Below are 24,510 nucleotides of genomic sequence, written 5' to 3'. Positions count from 1 at the left end.
TTCTCTCTTGTTACACACACACACACACATACATACATACATACATACACACACACACACACACACACACACACACACACACACACACACACACCACACTACAAACAAAAGGTAAGAAAAATGAAGTGAGAAAAAAGTATGCTTCAGTCTACACTCTGGGTACTTCAGTTCACTATATCAGTGAATAGCATTTTTCATTTTAGTCTATTAGAATTATGTTGGTCAATTGTCTGAATCAGTGATTAAGTCTTTTCCATTTGATAACTGTTACAATACTGTTTTTACTCTGTACAATGTTCCCCTGGTTCTGCTCACTTCAGTTTACATTAATACATATAAAGTTTTCTGAAACTCTCATTTTTTTTAACAAAATAGTTAATCATTACCATCATATATCATATACTATAACTTGTTCAGCCATATCCCAACTGATGGATAATTTCTAATTGTCACTACAAAGGGCTGCTATAAATACTTTTGTACATACACAGTCTCTTCCCTTTTCTTTGATCTCTGTGTTATAGAACAAATAGGATATTTCTGGATAAAAGGGCATGCACAATTTTGGGTACAGTTCCTAACTGTTCTCCAAAATAGCTGGGCAATTCGCGATTCCGTCAACAGTGAATAAGTATACATATTTTCTCTATATCCCCTCTAGCATTTGTCATTTTGTTCTTCTATCACGCTAGACAATTTCATGAGTATATGGTGGTACTTCAGCATTGTTTTAATTTGTATTTCTCTAACATGTATTCATGTCCTATTGATAGCATTCATTTATTCTGAAAACTGCCTGTTAATGTCCTTTGTCTTTTGGGAAATGACTCTTAATTTTTATAAAATTGGTTCAGTTTCAAATATATGTGAGAAATTAAGTTTTCATTGGACAACCTTGCCATTAAAATTTTTCCGAATTTCTTGTTTTACTTCTCATTTTAGCAGCATTGATTTAATTTATATGAAAGCTTTTTAATTTCATATAATTAATAATACATTAAATGTCACATGATCCTCTCTATCTTCTTTGATAATAAATTCAACTCTTATTCATAAATCTAATAGGTAAGTTTTTCTATGCTCCCTTAATTTACTTATGGTATCATATTTTATGTCTATATAATTTACTCATTTTGACCTTCATTTGCTATAGAGTATGAAATACTGGTCTATACCTAGTTTCTGCCAAAATACTTTCCAGTTTGCCCAGCCACTTTTTGCAAAGGGGTGAGTCCTTGAGAGAAAAACTTGGATCTTTTGGTTTATCAAACACTAGATGACTATGGTCATTTACTACTGTGTTGTATACCTGATCTATTTAACTTACAAGCCAACTCTATTTCTTAACCAGAACCAAATTATATTGATTATTGTTTTCTAATAAAGTTTGAAATCTGGTACTGCTAGAGCACCTTTCCATTTTTTCAGATTCACCAGACATTCTTGAACAATTATTCAGTTGATCTTTTTTATCTAAATATATAAAATAGTTATTATTTTGGTTGGTATAACACTAAATACATAAATTAATTTAGGCAAAATTGTTATTTTATTATACAGGCTCAGCCTATCAATGAGCAACTGATATTTCTCCAATTGTTTAGATCTCTCTTTATTTGTATAAAAAGTCTTTTGTGATTATGTTCATATAGTCTCTGGGTTTGTCTCAGCAGCCAGACTACCAAGAATTTTATTTTGTCTGTAATTATTTGAAATAAAATTTATGTATCTCTTCAACCTAGAGAACCAGGGTGGACTTGAAATACACCCTTGTCCAATCCTGATTTGGAGGTTTTTACCAATGGTTCTTCTTACACGGAAGATGGCAGAATATACACAGGGGGCTTCTGTAGTGACACAATCAGATACTTTATGGTATGCATCTCTGTCAAGTCACGTTAACATGGAAGTCTTTATCAATGGCACTTCTAGTTGGCAAGGACAATTACACAGATTCAAAGTATGGCTTTAATATAATACATGCAGGAGGATAGATATGGAAGCACAGAGGATTTATAACATCATCTGGGAAATAGATATCTTATGGCAGTTTAATCCTGCAACTTCATGAAGCAGTTCAACAACCTAAGGAAGTAGCAGTGATTCACTGTAATAGTTGCATGTTTGGGAAAAAGAGAATATTCCTGGAGAAACACAGAGCAGATGTAACAGATATCTGCAACTTTTGGACGAGAAGATCTTCTGAATTTCTCTATAGTTGAGGAGAATGATATAACACAAATCTACAATGAAAGGGAAACTCAGTCATGGAAGGAAAATCTAGGTGCCAAAAAGATCAGAGGCATATGGTTCTCAGAGTCTGGAAAACCCATCCTACCTAGGGCATTGTTCTATCATATCTGTAATGTCATACACAGAAAAGGGCATTATGGCACCCAAGGTGTGATAGATTCTGTCTGACGATTTTGGACAGTCCCTGGGATTTCCTCTTATGCTGTAAGGGTATGCCAGAAGTGCATGCTTTGCAAGAAGTTGCACTACAGGGAGTAGTTAGAAGAAAAAGACTACAAGGTCGGCCTTTGGCTTGTATTCCATTTGAATGCTTGCAAATTGACTATATAACTATGCCAAGAGACAAAAAGATTTAGACATGCACTTGTCATTATAGATTGTTTGACAAGATAAGATGGCCAGAAGTTTTCCCTGCCAAAAAGAACATCGCTGCCTTTGTGGTAAAGACCTTACTAACAGAGATCATTCCACGATTTGGTATCCCCCAATAGAACTGGCTCAGATCATTGGGACTCATTTCATGTCACAAATCTTGCAGGAAGTGTACAAAAATCTAGGGATAGAAGGATATTACCAAACTGTTTACCACCCAGAGAGCGCCAGCCACATTGAAGGATTGAACCAGAAAGTAAAAACAATAGTAGTGCATGATTGAAAATTTGTTAACCATAAAAAAAGAACTACATATCCCAAGAGTCCACTGACTTCCTGTCATTAAGTACTTCCTGTAGACAGAGGATAAAGAGCGTGGGCTTTAGAGGCTCCTCCTCCTCTCTGATGTAGAGTCAGCAGTGATGCTGGTGAGTGGGGAGGGTTAAAAATGGCTAACCTGCCAGAGATGCATATGGTCTTTAATTTTGTATCTTCTTTATTCCTTGATTTCTAATGATCATTAATAAATCTCTTAAAATATAGTATTATTATTGAGATTTAATTTTAACTTTTACATTGATGGCAACCACTAGTCAGAGAAGAACCTCCCAAATATTTAAGATGTCTTAGATAAAAAAAATTTTTAAGCCACATTTCTCCTGCCAAGGCTTTTTGACCACCCCACCCACCCTCCCAAAATCCAATCCAACTCTTTTTGTAGCTGCTATGTTTTTCTCTCCCTACTTTTTACCCGGTTGCTTGCTCTCCCTACTGGCCAGTCTATTTTTTGCAGGGGGGTGGGTTAACACTATTGGCAAAGAAGAAATAAACTACTCCTTTCCTCCAACTGTTTGAGTCCTTCATTCCTCATTCATCCTCACTGCTGACTCTGGCATTGCTGATACTGCTTACTCCTGATCTTTTGGACCCAGCTCACTCACCAGGGCCCAGCCTCCAGAAATCCTCCTCCTGATCTCCAGCTCCATCCCTAAATCTGCCTCCACCCTGATGGGCAAATTGCTGCCACAGAGATCCACCTTGGAGTGGATCCTCAGGGCAAATGGTAAAGACCACCCCCCTTTTCCCTTAGGCAACAATTAGTTTTACCTCAGGGGGGAACAGGGAGAAGGAAGAGACTCTTCCAAACAGGAAGTTGATTACAATAATGGCTTATTCTATGAAAGATCACTGCATTGCCTATTTCAAACAGCTTCCATCTTTAGGATTTTTTTTTCTTTCTACCATTGATCCATTCAATTATCTTGCCTGAGATTCAGGGGAGAAATTCATCCCCCTACAACCCTTTGCCATTTGGGTCTGCCCAGTCTCAATCCCACAGTGCTGAAAATAGGGATCTGAATTTTAAAAAAAGAAACTTTAAAGGGTCTGTGGGTGAAGTTTTTTTATTTTTTTTTTATTTTTTTTTATTTAAACATGTGGGTGAAATTTTAAGCCTTTTCAGACTCCATTTTTTTTTAATGAAAGTCTCTGTATCTTATTGTATTTTCCTGATTGTCTTGTTTAAGATTTAATTTTGTTTTAAGTTCATATATTAATGTATTTGATACTGTTCTGTTACACACTGAATCATTTTAATCTACTGTGTTTTAACTATTAGATATATTCTGTTACCTTTTCTTTATGACTACTGAATAAAATATTGTAAAAGCACATAACAGCCTTTTTTTTCCATTTACCATTTGTTAATTGTCACATAAAAGATGGATGGACTCAACTTGGCTAACAATCTTTAGAAAATTTAATAAGAATTTAATTGTAATGTTAAGGGGTCTTCAAAAATAATTTTAGTTAACTAGTGATTTCTGAATGGATGAAGTTTTTTTTTATATTTATATTTAAAAGAATGTTGTATTAAAGGTAGAGAAACAAAGAAATTTTCCTCCCAAGGTATTTCTATGAAGTAGAAAGCCAAAAAGAGCTCTTGCAAAATTCTATAGTCTAATTTATTTCCACCAGAACAATCTAGATTTCTTGGTAATGCTCTAAACCCAAATAAGTTTTACTAAAAAATATTTTTGCCAAGGTTGAATGATTTGCTAAATCTGTAAAAATTGTGACAATTATCCATCAGTTCATGGTTTTTGTGGGCATAGAGCAACTTATATGAAATATGATAGTGGGTATGTTTGCTATTGTAATTAAATGGGGAATTATAACTCTGAGGATATTGATACTTCTTGAATGTGCATTACATGTTGTACTATTGTTCTTTATAAAAAACTTACTTCATGAAAATCATTTGCTTTGTACTCACAGTGGATTATGGCCAGGTATAAAGAGGAAATGGATCTCATTTTGGGGGACAAACCTTGAATTCCACATTTCCTTAGCTGACACAGTTTGTCAGATTTTAAGTTATATATTTTTTTTATCTTTAATACTCTTTTATTATTGTTTTTGCTTGCAAGTGCAATAAACTACTTCAGTTTTATTTTTTTTCCTTTTTTTATTTGAAGCACATGTCACCAGTATTGAGATTTTCTTTAACTTTTTTGATTTTGCAGTACTATAAGTTTAAACTATGTTTGCTATAATGTCAATGCATACCCAAAAAGCTTTAGACTATAAAAATAATGCCACTGATTGTTTAAAGAAAAAAACTATGGGACTTTGCTTAATGATTCTGTATGATTCCAGGACAAGAGAATACAAAAAACAGCCATTGTACAGTGCCACAGAAGCATAAAGCTAAACTGCATAGTCCCAATCAAGCACAAGATCAAAATATCCAACCAATCCCAATGGAATTGATGAAAATTTTGAGCCAAGACAAGAGGACTTAAACTTGTGTGGGGTTCGAGGTTGAGGCTGTTGTTAAACAGCCTGTTAAAGCCTCATTAACACATGTTAATGTGTTAAAGGCAGGTCTTCCTTGTCCCACATTCAACCAAGTATCTCAAATTTGGCTCCTACAATCTAGTCCCTTTTCTGTCTTTCATGGTGTGGCAAACTTTCTATAGTCCTGGTTACTGATTGGGTAAATGCATAATTGCTTAAATCATATTAATTGTGCCTTGATTCAAGAACCTGTTATGGATTTATTTTTACTTTACTTAAAAATTTTACACATAAGATTTTGATCATCTATATTTCATCCAGAACTTATTTTTCCGAATCCTGAAAATGAACTCTTCTTAGAAGGCAACATGAAGATACCTCCACAGACCACAAGCTACATCAAAAAGATTCAGAATGAACTTTGGGTGTGGTTGATTTAACTGAAGGTTGATTGAACATTTAATTTGAATGCATACTCTTATGCCAAAAGGGGAAAACCCCTAACAGGCTTTTTGTCAATGTGCCTAGCAATTAGTTTTGTTCTCTTTTCCTCTTATCTTCAAATTATTGCAATTTCAAAGTTGGTATATTTACAAGACCCACTAGAGAAACTAATCTTCCACGGGTCTCAGAGGGAATGTATGATTGAAAATCTGTTAACCCTAAAAAAGAACTACATATCGCAAGAGCCCACTGACTTCCTGTCATTAAGTACTCCCTGTAGATAGAGAATAAAGGGAGTGGGCTTTGGAGGCTCCTCCTCTCTGATGTAGAATCAGCAGTGATGGTGGTGAGTAGGGATGGCTAAAAATGGCTAACCTGCAATGGGCTCGTGGTCTTTATTTTGTATATTCTTTATTCCTTGATTTCTGATGATCATTAAAAAATCTCTTAAAATATAATATTATCATTGAGATTTAATTTTAAATTTTACGTTCGGAAAACTCCGTACAGAAACTCATCTAAAATGGACAGAATTTTTGCCATTAGTGCTATTCCACCTGAGAACTAAGCTGAGTGGAGATATGCATACTTCTCCATATAAAATGTTTTATGACCAGCCTCTTTATCAATGGAGAGCATGTAGCCAACATACATATCCCTGTTGAGGGGAGAATGTCAACTACACAGACACCTACAGGCATTGCAATAGAAACTAAATAAAAGATTTGCAAAGGATGGGAGTAATTCAACAATTCTTTACATGATATTTCCCCAGGTGACTTTGTATACGTAAAGAACTTCAACAGGAAGTCAGTCATGTCTTGGCCACAACTCTATCTCTGTAAAAGTTTTGGGGAAAGATCCTTGGTTTCATGTTTCCAATGTAAAGCCACAAAAAGCCATGACCAGTAGAGAACACCCAGAACCAGAAAGCTAAGAATATAAGGGAATGGAAAATGCTGAAGACTAAGAACATAAAACTACTATACAAAAACATAATTCACACAAACTAGACAAGAACACACACGCAAATATTTCAGTGCAGAAGAGGAGCAGAGAGAGAAAGGAGAGATTTAAATTGTCAAGATGTTAGATAGCAGACAAAATGTTAAGACTACAACAGAGGAAGACACGAAGTGGAGGACACAAAATAAGGAACAGGAGGACTGCAAACCAAAAAATTGTGCAAGCTGATATGAACAGCTAATACTTTGATCTATGCATATACAAGCAAGAAAAGATAATAGCAGAAGGATGTTACATAAGATGTTGCGCTGAAAACACAATTAACTTCAAACTTTAGGAAAAGTTCATGGAACACAGCACATAACAGAAAGATTTAAGCCGAGATCATCAGCCAACAGGAAGATAACAGGATGACAAGAAATTCAGAGATGAGTATACGCATCTACCATGATATAAATAGTACATATACACAACCAAACTGATTTTTAAAGACCCTATGTAGATAAATGGGTGTCCCCTTTTGCAAACTATAAATATGTATATATGTAAATATTGAGTCCTATAAAGTCCTAGTTAAATAAAAAGATCTGCAGATTTTTCTGTTTGACTAACACCAAAGTAAGGACTCTGTATAAATTGTATATATGTAAATGTTGTACAAAGTATAAATATCATAGTTTAAAAAATCATGTATCATAGTTAAAAAAATAACTATGGGATTAGAGATAACGTTATATAAGGTAAAATAATTAGCACAGATAGAGAAATAGGGAAAGCATAGCTCAGGGACTTAGGGAAAGTTTTGGTAAATAGCTAGTCAGAATAGGGATAGCACAAACATAAGTAAAAGTAAGTTATAGCTGAGTAAGGCAATAAATTGTATTAGTCAAAGATAAATAATGACAAAATAGTGTTAATTAGCAATAAGATAGCATTGTTACTAGATACATAGTTAATACTGTTTAAACAACCTAGAGGTAGAAAAATTGTTACATTGGATACATTAGACATAAGTATTGTTATATGAAACGTTTTATCAAACACCTATTTTTCACTTTGAAATTTTATGTAACCCCAAAAAATCTTCCCTTCTCAAAAAACTTTCTATGTACCTTCCTTAGAGTTAGCTTTAGCTTAGCTTAGCATAGCAGGGGTAAGATAAGAATTTGTTATTTTGGGGGTGGAAACATTAGTTAGGTTTAGACCTGAGTAATTTCCCAAAAGTTAATCCCAATGCAACTTTTGGAAAGTTGTACAAAACAAAAAAAGGGAATTGGAAGGGCAGGTTGCAAAGGGAAAGATGGAACACTGAAAGAAGAGATGATTGACAGCAAAGGAGCAGAGGATTCTGGGAAAGAAGAAGGGACTTAGGAAATCTCCAAGAAGAATTCTCGGCTTTTGAATTGAAATCTTGAAGAGGAAGAAAGCATCTTCCTTGCTGGAGATCTTATCAAGAGCCAATTGAGGATTACCTTGTGTCTAGCCCTGAGACTACTCCTACAAAGTATTTCAGCAACACTGTACCTCTAAAGAACATCTAACCAGTGTGTCGTCTCTTCTGATCCCAGAGGGTCATGGACTCTAAGAGCTTGACTCTCTCCCCTTAGTCTTTTGCACCCACTCTGATTATTCCTTTGCCCAGAAGTATTATATTGGGAGTGAGAGAAATAGTGGGAAGTGGAGGAGAAACTTAGCGTGGCTTGACAGCACTCAGAGCCACTGATCTCAGAGATAGAAATCAGACTCCAATTTCCACTACCCAACTCCCTATCTTTCCTTATATTATTGTCTATTAAATAATATAATTCACAGTCAGATATATTACAAGTAGCTTATTCAAGGAGCTAGAGAAAGGCAACTAGTTGAGGCTACAAATCAGCGATAACAGAGTACAAAATCAAGACCCCTTCCCCACTGTTTCTATTTCAGTCAGAAGAGTTGGGGTAGTTTGTCCTTTGGGCCATTTCGTGCAAAGGAATTTGGGGATATCTCTTACATCACCAGATGGGGAGACTTTCCTTCAAGTCTCTATCACTCTTTTACGATGGGGGATCCCCAATTTCGCGAATAACACCAATAGTTAGCACAGTCCTAGCAAGAATGAAAGTAAAGAGTATAGGAGTCATCCCATCAAGACTCCTACCTTTCAATGCCTTCATCCTTCACAAGAAGCTCCTCTAAACCATCATTTACCATACTCAAACTAACATCAGTATCAGTTCACAAATAATCATGACAGTTTGTAATGTACAGAAATGCTGATGATTTATACAGGTTTATTTTATATTATTGTTAAATGTTTCAACTAGTTTTTTAATGAATTATATAATTTTCTAAGTATATCATAACATCCTCTGCAAGATTGATAGTTTTATTACCTCATCAACCATTTTAATTCCTTCAGTTTCTTTTTCTTGTCTTATTGCTATAACTAGTCTTTCAAATATAACATTGAATATGAATACTGATGACAGATACTCTGGCTTCAATTGTGAGTTTACAATACTTGTGTCTAAGAAAGAATTTAATAGGAATCCTTCTTCACCTATTTTTTAAAACAGTTTATATAATATTGAGATTAATGATTCCTTAAATGTTTAATAGTACTCATTTATAAATCCATCAGATGCTGGTAATTTTTACTGAGGGAGCTCACTGATTACTTGTTAAATTTTTTTTCTAACATAGGATTATTTAGGTATTCTATTTCCTCTACTCTTAACATGAAACATTTATATTTTTATGAACATTCATCCATTTCACTTAGATTTTCAGTTTTTCGGGCAATTAATTAATGAAAATAACTCCTAATAATTGTTTTAATTTCATCTTCATTGGTGGTGCTTTCATCTTTTTCTATTATATTTCTCTTTAACAAGTAAGATCAGATATGCAAATCATATAGATCAAATGAGTTAATATATGTAAAGCACTTTGCTAACCTTAGCATTATTATTATTCAACAATATTATTATTATTATTCAACACTGGCCATTTGCTATCAAACTACTGCGTTGTACTTCGCAGTGATTTTTAATTACTGCAATTCTCTTTACTTTTCTCTTTAGTTTCTTCTTGCTTGTATCTCATGGTTTCTCATGAAAGACAAGACTCATAAAAAGTCTTGCCATTTCAAGACTCATAAAAAGTCTTGCCATTTCTCATCAATTAAAGTACTCCTTTTTCTTCTCCCTGGAAAATTAAATTACCCTGTGATGGGTGTAATTCAGTGTCTTTAGTGATAAGATTTTTTTTAATCAATTACGCTACTTCTTTATCAACAAAGGGATTATTAATTAGTTGGTAGGTTTAAGAAAAGTGAATTTTTTTTGAGGTTCCAAGTTTTTCAATATATGTGAAGGTGTTATTTTTAAAAAACCCTTTTCTTCTAGATATACAAGATCATATAAACTGTCTAAACAAGATCATATAACTAATTACATATATAGAGAAATCTTGGATACAGAGTTTTTAATGCAGAGTGGCTATTTCTCTAAAATTTATACTCTCTCAAGTTTGCTTAGAGAACTAAAAGGCTAAGTGATTTACTTACCCAAAATCATAGAGCCAGTAATTTGAAACCTGGGGCTTGAAATTAGGTCCTTCTTATTTCTAAGGCAAAATCACTGTCCACTATGTTATATTGCCTCTTAGTCATTTATTTTTATGAATTGACAAATATAACAATATCCTTAATGGGTAAATTATGAAATATATGGAGATTAAATTCTTATTTAGGTGAGTTTGATATTGCCTCCTTTGTCAAAATTATAATGTTAAAGAACTCTTTCTACACTTTGATGCTTCTCTTTGGGGATAACATCATATTCAGTGCATCAAAAATCGGACCATTAAGCCTTTTAATGAGATCAATAACTATTCCACTATGAAGCTTCCTGTCATTTGCTAGTTTCTTATATATGCTCCTTAAAAACAGAGTCTAACTTAATTTGATTTGAATCCTCAAAGTTTACTACCATGTCTAGTATAAAACAAGATAATAAATGCTCTACTTCAAGGTGATGTTATATTATTCCAAAGATTATACCATTATAATTTCTGAAGATTAAAGTTAAATATATTGGAAAAAATATTTATATTAGGCCTACCACATATTTTTAGTATTGACCTCTAAAGCCAAGAACTGACACAAAAGATATTCAGGAATTATGTAATCAGAAAAGGAGCTAGATCAAGTCATAATACAACAGGGTGAAAAAACAGATGGACAATCTCAATACTATATTACATAAAATGTAAAGACACATAGAAGAAAACCTGAAGCAGACTGGATAAATCTCACATGGTATAGCAGTAAAAGAATATGAATAAAAAAGTATAGCATGAGAAATTATGAAAGGGCTCTGAGGTGTACTCATAGAAAATCGTCACATCAGTGAGAAAAGAAAGTACCATTTATCCACTTTACAATTTGCATATCTATTCAAATGTGCTTTTATGTTATAGTTTACAAATTCACTCCTTTTTTTACACTCATCCAATATAATATGATTAGCCCTGAATGATAACCTACACTTTTATCTTTGAAAATGTTAACTACATATAACACTAATTATAAGAATATTCAGGAAAATGTTAAATTCTAAGGTCACAGTAGAAATATGAAATAGAAATTGCATTTTTTCCAATGCTTCCTAATCACAAAGCCCCATCACTGAACTTATAAAACACTACATCATAACCATCTTTGTTCCAATGAATTAAGAGGATACTATAATATGAAGGAGATTAGAAAGAACTGTACTAGAAAAACAATTAACTCAAGAAAAGCAATAGGTTAATGCAGCAATCTGTTAAGCAGTTGTTAAACAATAACTATATAAATGAAAATAAAAACAGATGTAAACCATTAAAAATAATTACTTGTTTAAAAATAAAAGTAAACTCCAATATATCGCATTCCGGTTATGATAAAAATACTACAGTATATTCAAGAAAATTTTATAGTCTCATTCATATTATTCTTCTCTTCCATAAAGGCAGCAATAAAGAATATACCAAAGGGTCAGAAAAAGGTGACAAATGCAACAAAATCTAGAGGAAAAAGGCTGTTAATATCTGACTAAATCCATGATCAATAATTAGAAAAAGAAAAACCTGAAATGATTGACATAGTACATCACATAGATAGATGTAATAAAGCACATTTCATAATGCCTCTAACATATATAAATCAATCAGTAAAACATTTATGTTAAATACTACTATAGACCAGGCACAATGTTAAGAGAATAGGAATAAAAAAGGTAAAAACAATCCCTGTCCCCAAAGAACTTATTAATTATCAAACATTTAACTGCTAAATTTAATTGTTAAAAAATATCAATCAATACTTATATACAAGATAATTACTGGCAGCTGTGTGAGGTAGAGAAGGGCCTACTGGAAGAGATGAAAATTGAGCTGTGTCTAAAGACAGGTACTTGATAGGAGATGGGAAAAGAAACATTAATAATCCAATCAAAACATTCCCAGTTCTGCTCCCCTTTTCCAGACTCTAACCTACTTCGAATCTAAGGTCCCAAATCTTTGTTTACATGGACAAATAATCCTAATACATGTTTCCTTTGTTAAGAAAAAAACTAATTCCTATGATATAAAAGTAACAGATTCAAATTCACAAGAATACTAACATCAGCACTTTCTTTAGAAGCAAAGAATTGTCCATCAACTGAGGAATAATTAAATTCTGTCACAAAATGTGATGTATTATTGTGTTTTAAGAAATGATGAAGCAGATTGCTTCAAAATACACTATGAAATTTACATAAACTGATGCAAAGAAAAATGAGCAGAATCAGGAAAAACTTTTATAAAACAACAATATTGTAAAGAAAACTTCCAAAGACTTTAAACTCCAATGAGCATAATGACCTAACACAATTTCAGAGGAAAAGTGAGGAAACATACTCCCCACACTCAGATAATGATATGAAGGACTCAGATTGCAGAATGTAACATTTTTTATGGGCATGGCCAATGTGGAAATTTGATGACATATTCTGATTAAATGAGTTTTTTCTCCTCTTTTCTTTCTCAACAGGAATATGGGGAAATGTGGATTTCTACTGACTGAAAAAAAATTAAGTGATGGTAAAAAGTTCAGAATGATTAATAATATGGAAATATGTCTTGATACATGTAAAAACCAGTTGAATTGCTCCTTGACTACGGGAGCGGGGTGGATGGGAGGGAAAGAATATGAATCATGTAACCATGGAAAAATATTCTAAATCAATTAATTAAATATTTTTAAGAGCTACAGAATGAAACAAATTTTCAAAAATGACCAAAGTATGTATTTCTTTAGTTTATTCCTTTTGTTTAACTATGCTTATTTGATACAAGGTAAGAGATAGGATAAAGTATTTGTTTTCGTAGGCAGAATTTGGAGAAACAGGCTAGTAACCATGATATCAGAAAGACAAATAGAAAGAAAAACCTGTCACTGAAACTTTTTTAAATAGATAGAAAATCATACAATGATCAAAGGGAGACAAAAAACAAGCAGAGTAGTTTCAAAACTAATACAATGAAATTACTGTATACTTTTTTAAAAACCTGTGAAATAGCTAATGTGCAATTCCACTGGGCGTCACATGTGTCCTTAATTCTGAACCCATTTCCATGTTGCGCATCGGCCGGGGGGGGGTGGGGGGGGGGGAATGATCTTTGTTTCCAATGCATAATGTTTGAAAATGACCAAATAAAATAATGTTTTTATTTTATTTATTTACTTTTTATAATAGCTATACATATATAATGACTTAAATTTACAAAAGCATATTCCTTACAAAACCCCTAGGACAGAGGCGGTGATTCTACTCTCTAAGTTATTAAAAATCACCTTCTTAGCCAGAAGAAAAAAATCAAATATTGTGGAACCTCAATCAAGATTACACAGGATGTGGTGGCTACTACATTAAGGGATAGGAAGGCATGGAATAGGATATTCCACAAGACAAAGGCTCTAGGCCTACAACCAAAAGACACCTACCCAGAGAAACTGAACGTAATACTCCAGAGGAAGAAATGGACATTTAATGAAGTAGAGGAATTGTAGGCAATCCTGGCAAAATGGCCAGAGCTAAAAAAGAATGACCAAATTCAACACTCAAGAGAAGCATAAAAAGGTACGTAGAAAAAACTCAAGGGAATGAGAAGGTTTAAAATAACCACATGCCTGTATAGGAGAGTAGTAACTAGAATACTTAAGATTTCTAAAGGAAAAGAGATACCTAAAGCACTTAATATACTTATAAAGAAATCAGGGGTAACAATGGAGTTAAACTGATCATTCCATGCATGGGAAAATAATAACCAAAATATTTAAGATACAACAAAAGAAATTTAAGATACTTAAGATACTTTAAGGTAAATAAGGGAAATTAAATTGACTGCATTACTGTTAAGATGATAACTGAGATGCTTAAGATAGCTATGATACTTGAAGTACCTAAAATACCTAAAATACTGAGGATGCTTATAATACTAACGAATGATATCACTATTAGGGCAATAAATAGGATCATAGAAAGAGATCATGGAGTAAGCTGAATATAATAGAATATTATTTTTTTTAAATCAAGGGATAAAAAAGAGTATTGTACTGCAAAAAGAGGAGAGATAAAACAAAAACAGTGATTACTCTTTAAGCGCTTACAGTCGTTTGTAGAGAAAACATATAAATAACTATGTACAAATAAGATACATAAATGATGAATTGGGGGCAATCTCAGAGGGGAGGCACTAAGACAAAAAAGGATTGGTAAATGATATAAGCATTCTGAAGAATAATCAGAAACCATTCCCAAAGGGCCATAATACTATGTATCCTTTATCTCAGCAATACCACTACTAGACCTATATCCCAAAGAGATTAAAGAAAGAGAAGAATCTACCTGTAAAAAGTATTTATAGCAGCTCATTCTGTGAACAAAGAATTAGAAACCGAAGGGATTTCCATCAACTGGGGGAATGGCTGAACAAGTGGTGGTATATGCTTTTAATGGAATACGATTGTGCCATAAGAAAATGACAAACAAGATAATTATGAAAAAAATATGAAAAGATTTCTGTGAATTGATGCAAAGTAAAGTGAGCAGAAGGAGAACATTGTACACAGTAACAACAATAATGTATGATGATCAATTATAAATGACTTAACAGCTACAAGGAATTCATGACAAAAAATGTTATCCACCATCATAGAAAGAACTGAGAGAATGTAAATACAGGTTGAAATACCCTTTATTTTTATTTCCTCATATGAATTTTACTCTAAAATAAGCATTATATCCTCTTTTACAGCATCGACAACATGAAAATATGTATAGTATAATATTATATATATTATTAAATCATATCACCAGGCTTCTTGGGGAGGGGGCAGAAGTAGGAAGGAGAAAACCTAGATGGAAAAATGGCAGAATATGAATATTAAAAATTATATCAATATGTAAACTGGAAAGGAAAAAAAAATTGCCATCTCACTCCCTCACCCAAACCTGCTCCTACACCAATTAAAAACAAATTCAAAACAAAAACAGTTACAAACATGTTTAGTTTCAAAAGACAGTGTCTAAAAACTAAGGTGGTAATGATAATACTGTACTCTATCCTTATCACACCACATATAGATAACTCTCCAGTTCTGAATACATTTTAGGAATATAAATAAGTACATAACAATTAGAGCCCAAAATGGAAATGCTTAGTAGTAGTAGTAGTGGTGGTAGTGGTAGTAGTAGTAGTAGTAGTAGTAGTAGTAGTAGTAGTAGTAGTAGAAGTAGAAGACTAAGAGAGAACACATTTACTATATGAGTAGGGCTATTAGTTGAAAGGATGAGACTTGTTCTACTAGGTACCATAAGAAAGAGTAGTAGGTAGAAATGAAAGTAAGAGTATGGAATAAAATATTGAGGAAATGAAACCATATCTGTCCAAATGTAAAAAACTTTTTCAGAAAGAAATAAATTAATCCTTATTGGGGATCTTCAAGCAAAAAAGGGAATTGGATCAATTGAGAGATATTTTATAAAGCGTTGGGGGTTTTTTTCAGTTATAAATTGAACTCAGGCCATCATAATTCCTTCCTGACATTCTGTGATCAACATTAACACAGAGATTAATTTTCATATTAGAAAATTATATAGTGCAGTTTTTTCCTTAATTTATCCAACTGAAACTTTTAAGTTCTCTTGGCATTGTAAGTTAATATTACTCTTTTTATGGTTATAATTATTTAAATCCTTACATTCCATCTTAGAAGCAATACTGTAGATTGGTTCCAAGGCAGAAGAGTGGTAAGGGGGATAAGTGACTTGCAAAGGGTCACATAGCTAGGAAGTTTCTGAGACCAGATTTGAACCTAGAACCTCCTGTCTTTAGGCCTGGATATCAATTTACTGAGCCACCCACTGACCCCCAGGATTACTTTTATAAGAAGGTACTAATGTAGGTGAAGCAGTAAGAAAGGATTACTTACATAGAGATCAATTCCTCCTACGCAAGAAAGAATCATTCATTTTAACTCTTGATATGAAATAAAAACAGGATACAGTCACAATCTTAGAATATCTAAACACTCTTAGACATAATTACTTGAAACAATTTTTTTCATTTTTCAAAAAAGGACTTATAGTACACTTCCATAATTCTCAGAATATCTAGGTGACAAAAATGCAACCAAAATAGTTTCTAAAGATGTTTTTTGAAACAATACCCTTTAACATTTGGATTTTTATATGGAAATCTTCTCTATTAGTCTCATAATAAACAACATAACCAAGCACTTTTCCAAGCATACATAGGCATACATATTCACATTCCTTAACTTCTTCAAAGGCTTTACTCACTTGTAGTCATAACACCTGGAGAACATGAGGGTATTCCATGATCCACTGCCCATCTATAGGCTCCTTCTCCAACTAAAAAGCTAAAAAGTCAAAATAATAATTAATAAAATTCAGTGTCAGCATTCTTAACAAAGCACAGCCCTAAAAACTTAGTTTGGGACAAAGTGAAAAAGCAGATACGTTTGAAATATGCAGGAAATATGCCTAGGTATTTTTAATACTAATGACTGAGGATGGAGAAAGTCTATAAAAAGGGGGTATCTTTAAGGAGCCTAGATAAGACTTGGCAATTAATGTAGACTGTGCAAAGAAATAGTAGAAACTAATCAGTATTATTACTGCAGGTTGTAAAAATGTAGAAAGTTATGAATACTTAGTAAAACATGACTTGTGGCCAAAATTATGCATCAAATAATTGTATTATTCAACTATAGTCACCCATTTTATTGATATATAAAAACTTAAGAATAGATGCTTCTAGTCAAGATGACTGCCTGAATAAAGATCACCTACACTTCATATAACTATTCCAGCAAAAACCTGGATTTCAGACAAGACAGAGTAATTATTAGAAAATTCAGTAAGAAACTATAGCATGTGCCTTACTCCCTTTGACCACATAACTGCAGACATTAAAAAAAAGCAGAAAGAAACATAGGACCCATAGGAAATAAGTCTAGGCAAGTCACTTGACCCCCATTGCCTAGCCCTTACCACTCTTCTGCCTTGGAGCCAATACACAGTATTGATTCTAAGACGGAAAGTAAGGGTTTAAAAAAAAAAAAGAGTAATCTGTTTGCACTTACAACAGCTGCCATAAAGAAGGTGCATTTTTAATCTGGATCTAGCTTAATAAAATTTTGTTTAGGTGAATTGATTTTATGTAGACAAAAATCAAAATTCAACATTATTTAAAAGAAAAGTTAAGTGTAAAAAAGAGGCAATTACAGAAACACTGAAATAGCAAAATTAAAACATTACTTAGTCCAGACATTCAAATAATTCTGTATATTTTGTTTTACCCTTAATTTTCTGAAAATAGATTAAAAACAAATAACTCATTAGTATTTCAAATTTTATCAGATTAAACAATATATGCTATTTTAAAATAATATATGTTCAATGTGTATTGTGTAAAAAGCTTCACGGATATTGTCCAAATTTTGATAACTTTAATTTCCTGTCATTCCTACCACTTATTCCTAAAGGAAAATAAGAGAAAGTGATTCTATAATGCTGCTGCTATCACTTAAGAACTACACAGGAAATCTAACTCTTTTCCAAATGGTACTTTACAACAGGATAAAAAGAAATAAAGGAATATCAACTTTTCTTGTTAGAACTCAGTAAACATTTTTACAAACTAAAAAAAACACAATTTATATTCTGGGGTCAAAACATCAGAAATTTCTTCATTTGAAAATGAAAACATCAAAAATGAGAACCTTATAATGGCATAAATATCTATATAAACAAGACAAAGACAAAAATTAACACTGATCTCATTTCTTTCTTCATTCCATAATATTCAATTCTATCCAGAGCTATATCAAGTACACAAGATGTTCCAAGATCAGAGAACAAAGCGGGCCTTCCACTCACAGGCACAGGTCTTCCACTCACAGGCACGCTATTGCTGATTTGTAAACAAATAGCATCAGCCTTCTTTGGATAAGAATAACCTTCAAATATTGCATGCATTAAAGACCAAAGGCTAAAGGAAAATCAAGCAGAACAAAGCAATTACCAAGGAGGAATTCTGCCAGCAGAGAGTTTTCCCTTCTGCCCTTCACACAACAATCTATTTGCAACTGAAACTGGATTCTTGATTCCTGAAAAGAAAATCAGCAGAAAATAGAGATGAAAAAGTTGTTTAAAGGTTTCTAATTAAGTTCTATGATATTTTGATGGCACAATTCTAGAAACCTTAAAACATTTTCTTCTTATTGAAAAAATTTGCTATCACAATAATAACATTCAATTATGAATAAAATTCAAATAAACAAATATTGAGCATCTACCATTCTACCATTTGCAAAGAATATTTAAGAAATAATAAGCACAACACTAAGCTTTGGTGTTTGCTATCAAGAATTTAAAGTACTACAAATGCTACTGAAATTGTATCTCCCAGAAGAAGTTGGAGAGTTTTGATTTCACTATCCAAAAAATTGAGGATAAAGTAGAATTAAAAAGAATAATTTTATATTTGGCAAATTCTTCTTGAGAAAACAAAATGAACTTCCAAGAACATAGGTAAAATTTTTATGGTATAAATCTACTTAGAAGATGTGCATAAATATAACATCAAGTTTAAATTACAGGTGAAAATAAAGCTACACAGAAATATAATTTAGTACAAATGTATCACCCAGTATAAGAAGCTTAATGAATAGCAATAAAAACTGGTAATTTATTTCCAAATATGTGTCTTTTTTTTTCAAATCACATAGAACAGTGCAATCCAAAATAGAATCTCTGTACTTCATGTATTAATTATCAGGGAGTTGCCAGAAGAAAACAGGGGGAGAACAGTTAAAAAGAGAGGCAATAATCTAAAGGAAAAATAGTAGCAGGAAATCAAGTAAATGTGATCAAGATACTAAAAGGAAACTGAAATTATTGATATAAAGAAACACCATTTAGGTTATATTTAAACTCAAAACATTTCAGTTTTATTTACAATTCAAAATTCAGACATTCAGTTAAATCTCAAAACATTTCTCAAAGAACCACATTGTCTAATGAAAAAATATACATACTTATATTACTAGAGTCCATATCCAAGTCTCCATGATATTTATTTTAATAATATTTATTTTTGTTTTAATAATATTTGTTTATAATAATATTTGGAAACTAACCTGGAATTTTGTTAGGAGGTAAAAGGACAAGAATTTAGTCATAAATTGCTAGAACATTTTCATATAAAATTTTATACTCAATATTATATGCTGGAAATATAATAAAATAAGACACTACAATTTATAGAAATACATCAAAATTGTGGAAAGAATCTAATGTCTATGAGAAATGAGATTATTCTTTTTTAAATCTAACTTTCTCAAAAGTTAATTACTAGGGGGGCAGCTAGGTGGCTCAATGGATTGAGAGCCAAACCTAGAGATGGGAGGTCCTAGGTTCAAATTTGACCTCAGACACTTCCCAGCTATGTGACCCTGGGCAAGTCACTTAACCCCCATTGCCTAGCCCTTATTACTTTTCTGCTGTGGAACCAACATACAGTATTGACCCCGAGACGGAAGGTAAGGGTTTTTAAAAAAAAGTTAATTACTAGGTTATACATTCAATTAACAATTATATATTCTAATCATAAGATAAATTAATCATTTTTGCACTAGAATTAACATACCACTCAATGCTCCAACCGCTCCAAAATTTAAGGACTTTCCATCCATAATGCTGGCATCACATTCTATCTCACCCAAAAGGTTTAAATTGGAACCCGTTCCTGCATTTGTAAAAGGGGAATCCTAAAAATACAGAAAAAAAATGCATATATGTATATACACACATACCAATTACAAAGGATAACATACCAGGTGAGATGGCATAATGGAAAGAACATTTGACTGAAAGTCAAGACATGTGGATTCTAATCGTGATACTGCCACTAATGAAATATATTGTTTTGGGCAGCTAAGACTCTCCAGACACAAGTTTCTTTGGCTGCAAAATGTGAAATTAAATCAGATGACATCCAAGATTTTCTTTCAGCTCTAAAACCCACTGATTCCAAAGTGAATCATATATACCAAAATAAAACACTCTATGGTAAAGAAGGTCAGTAGCCATAGAAATCTTGACGTAATGTGTACAGGAAGATTCAGAATCATTATTAGTAGGCATCTCAACTTATTTTTTGGTGTTGTGGTGATTACATCCATATTAAACCTATATTAAATAGAAAACTAAAAGCATACTGCTGAAAAAGTGGGTAAAGATGTAAAATTAATCTTTATCATGAAGTGAATGGCAGTAAGAATGCCCTGAAAGCTTAACCAATTCCCAGGGTTAATTTACTGGCAATTACAAAGACTTAGTACTGTATCATATCTGATGAACTTAATATAGTACAGAAAAATATTAGAGAATATGATTGAGGCCTAGCTCTCTTCAAGACAAAAAGTATTATTAGATAATATTTTTTCTAGAACATCAATCTAGAAGTTTGTTTTTGATCTAAAGAGAACATGAGACCAAATCTATCTAGGATTCAGAATTTTGTAGGACATTAGCTTCATGAGGACATATTTTTGTTTTTATATTGTATCCAAATGCCTAACACAATTAAGTACTTAATTTTTGATTGATCTGCCTCAAAGAAAATCAAAGAAAGGATAGCATGGGAAATCAATAAATAAACAAAAATATATTAAGCTCATATTATGAGCCACGCATGATGCTAAATAATGGGGATACAAATACAAAAACTCAAACAGTCCCTGTTCCTAAGAAAACTACATCCTAACAAGAAAAACAAGAACATATAAAAATAAAAATGAGGCAGTTGAAGAGTTGAGTATATCAGCAAGTGGGGAGAAAGTACTAGACTACGAGTCAGTGAAGCCTAGATTTCATTCTCATCTAAGATTCGTTAAGACACAACATCCCAGTTTACTCATTGCAATATAGGAACAATGATAACTTCTTTATGTAACTACATCACAAAATTGAGAGGAAAATATTCTGTGACCATTCAGGTAATGAATAAACATAATTTTGTTATTATATTTCAAAGGAGCTGTGGTATCACAAAAGTGGGATGGTGGCATCAGGGCTGACTTAATAATCCAAATATGCTGAATTATCCAGATCTAGTCCAGAATGTCTTCATCTTCTTTACAGACCATAAATGAAGTAAAACTGAACCCAGTACCACCACCAAATTAGGATCATATACCAGATAGAAGATAATTCATTTGAGGGAATAATTTACGAGACATTTTTTCTTTTACCAGAAATGTTGGTTTACAAACTCATTGGAGGATCAGAGAAAATCCTAAGAAAAGATCACCAATATGTGCTCTATTAAACTACTACTGAAACTATTCTTCCATTCAGTAACTTGAAGTGATACTGGCATGGGACCCTGGGTTTCCTTTTTGTCCACCCCAAACTCCACAAATGATTAAGCAAGAAAATTTCATTCCTTCCTTATTATTCTTATGATGCTGAGAAAAAAGTGGCTTTGAACCTCAAAGATTCACAATAAGGGAAGACCCCTGAGAAAAATATTCTTCTTGGATTCTCCCCTAGATTTTGAGATGAACACAGATATACACCTTACAATTATGCTTTTATACCATCTCATTGTATCTAAGCCCTCAGGTCTTTAGGACTCAAATACATCACTCTACCCCCAATCAAGTAACCAAGACCCCCACTTCTGCTTTAGCTCCTACCATCATCCCCTTTCCAGTCACATAACAGAAGTTATGAGGAAGCCATAAAGAATCCCCCCAGAGAGGCAGTGGCCATTCTCGTGTCTATCCTCGCAGGTACATCAACATGAACTCCAAATTAATAAATTTCTCTTTCTATTTCTAAGTTATGGAGTTTTGAACTCTTGCAAAGGGTACCTGTCCCGAACCCAAGAGTTCACCTCAAGTCCCCAACAATAGCACAAATAACTCAAATATTAAGGTATATTCTGCAATGAAGACCTCAAATAGTTCATCCCAAAGTAGAAATATATCTTTTCAAGAGAAATGATATTAACACAAACATTCAATCAAAAGTATCTAACCCAACATATACACACCAATGTTGGGCAACAGAAAGGCAAGTCTTTACTTAACAATCTAATTGGGAAGGTGAAATATCTACATAATAATTAAAAAGTCAAATAATAATAAACATTTAATAACTATAAGGAGACTAGTTTTTGAAATAACTATTTTGAAATCATAACACACATAAGATATTATACAAAAATGTAAACAGCTATAATGTAGGAATTTTAAGAAAGGGTAAATCACTAAAGCAGAGAGTAAAACAGAAACAGGAAGGCTTTATGTTAGAAATAATCATGAAAAGTAGAGAAAAGGGAATTTTAGGTAGAAGAAACAATACAAGCAAAGGCTAATAGCTAAGAATGTTGGACATGTCTCCTTAACAAATAGACCAAAGTAAATGAAGGAGAGAAGTAAAAGATAAGTCTAGAAAAGTAAACTGGGAGTAGATTGTGGAAAATCATGAATATTGGATTAAAGATTATATACTTTACTTGGCAATGGAGAAGTATTACAAATTTTTCAGGAATTTTATTCAAGGAAATGACATTAGGAATTGTTCTAAGGATACAAAGACAACAATAAATGCCTGCCTTAGGGTCGCAATCATGATATCAGAAAAAAAATTTTTTTAAAAAAGGGATGTAATTTTAAAAGATAATTAGGGAATACCCCAATTGATAAATTGTCACGGTATGTAAACAGGCAGAAGAAATCAAAGCTATCTCTAGTCATATGAAAAAAAAGTTCTAAATCACAATTGATTTAGATTGAGAGACATTGATTGACAATTGATTGATAGAGAAAATGAGGAATCATCTCATACCTATCAAAAATGACACATGCTGGAGGATATAAGGGAAAAATAGATACACTAATGAAGTGGAGTAGTGAACCACTGCAACCACTCTGGAGAACATTTGAAACCAAAGAGCTACCATAACTCTGCATACTCTTTAACCAAGCAATACCAAAATGAGGTCTGTGCCTCAAAGTGATCAAAGAAAAAAAAAAGGACCTACAGATATAAATATATATATACTGGCTCTTTTTGTGGTAGCAAAGAATTGGAAATCATGGGGAGCTCATCATTTGGGAAGGACTGAACAAGCTGTGGCATGAAATTGGGATGGAGTACTACTGTGCTGAAATTATTAGGGGGTTAGTTTTAGGGGAAAAAAAGAAACATAGCAATAACCATAGGAACTGGCACAAAGAGAAGTAAGAAGAACCAGTGTTATAATGATGATTAACTCTGAAGAACTTGGCTACCCTGATCAATATGATGATTCACGCCAATTTCAAAGGACTCATGATGAAAAAATGCTAGGAGGCAACTACGTGTCTTAATGGATTGAACACCAGGTTAGGCTTAAGGACAGGAGGTCCTATGTTAAAATATGGCCTCAGACACTTCCTAACTGTGTATAGTGGGCAAGTCTCTTAACCTCCATTGCCTAGTCCTTACCATTCTTCTGCTTTGGAGCCAATACACAGTATTGATTCTAAAACAGAAAGTAAGAATTTAAAAAAAGAAAAAGAAAAATGTTATCCACCACCAGAGAGAGAACTTTTGAAGTATAATTTTATCACTTCCTTTATTTTTCTTGGTTTAAAAAAAATATGGCTAATATAGAAATGTGTTTTACATGACATGTGACAAGGAAATCACTTTAAAAGACTGATATATATTAATTTAAGGTCGCCAAGGAATTCAGCTATGTAATTCCGAAATGAAAACTCAAGTCAGCAGTCAACCTTTTATGGAGTTTAATTACAAAAAGGAGGAAGAAAGGTATGAGAGAGAGAGAGAGAGAGAGAGAAGGGAGAGAAGGGAATAGGGCTTAAATACCCCTTCTGTTTAGGCTGAGCCAAAAGGCCCAAGCCCTTAGATAGCTGGGACAAAGAAAAAGGATCAGTCCCTATTACTCACATGACCAAAATGGAGAAACAGTCTCAGAGGCCCCCACCTTCAGCTTCCTTCAGAGCAAGCTTCTCAGAGCACACTCCAACCACTCAGACAAACTCCTCAACCACCTCCC

The 24,510-nt window shown here is 33.0% G+C and overlaps 1 protein-coding gene across 19 annotated transcripts in view; it reads right to left on the bottom strand.

Annotated features, from left to right (window-relative positions):
• Window positions 1-24,510, bottom strand: part of TASP1 (taspase 1) — a 255,250-nt gene that overhangs the window by 165,947 nt on the left and 64,793 nt on the right. For all 19 annotated transcript variants that reach the window (XR_008915611.1, XR_008915612.1, XM_016427708.2 and 16 more), the window contains 3 exons: window positions 20,086-20,206; window positions 18,460-18,544; window positions 16,713-16,792 (listed from right to left, as the gene is read on the bottom strand). Coding sequence is in view for 17 of the 19 variants with exons in the window: in XM_016427708.2 (XP_016283194.1) it covers window positions 16,713-16,792; window positions 18,460-18,544; window positions 20,086-20,206 (286 nt within the window). In the remaining 2 variants the exon portion in view is untranslated. The remainder of the gene's footprint in view (window positions 1-16,712; window positions 16,793-18,459; window positions 18,545-20,085; window positions 20,207-24,510) is intronic.

This window comes from Monodelphis domestica, chromosome 1, assembly GCF_027887165.1.
Source record: "Monodelphis domestica isolate mMonDom1 chromosome 1, mMonDom1.pri, whole genome shotgun sequence".
Taxonomy (NCBI): Eukaryota; Metazoa; Chordata; class Mammalia; order Didelphimorphia; family Didelphidae; genus Monodelphis; species Monodelphis domestica.
This window is presented reverse-complemented; position numbering and strand designations above follow the sequence as displayed.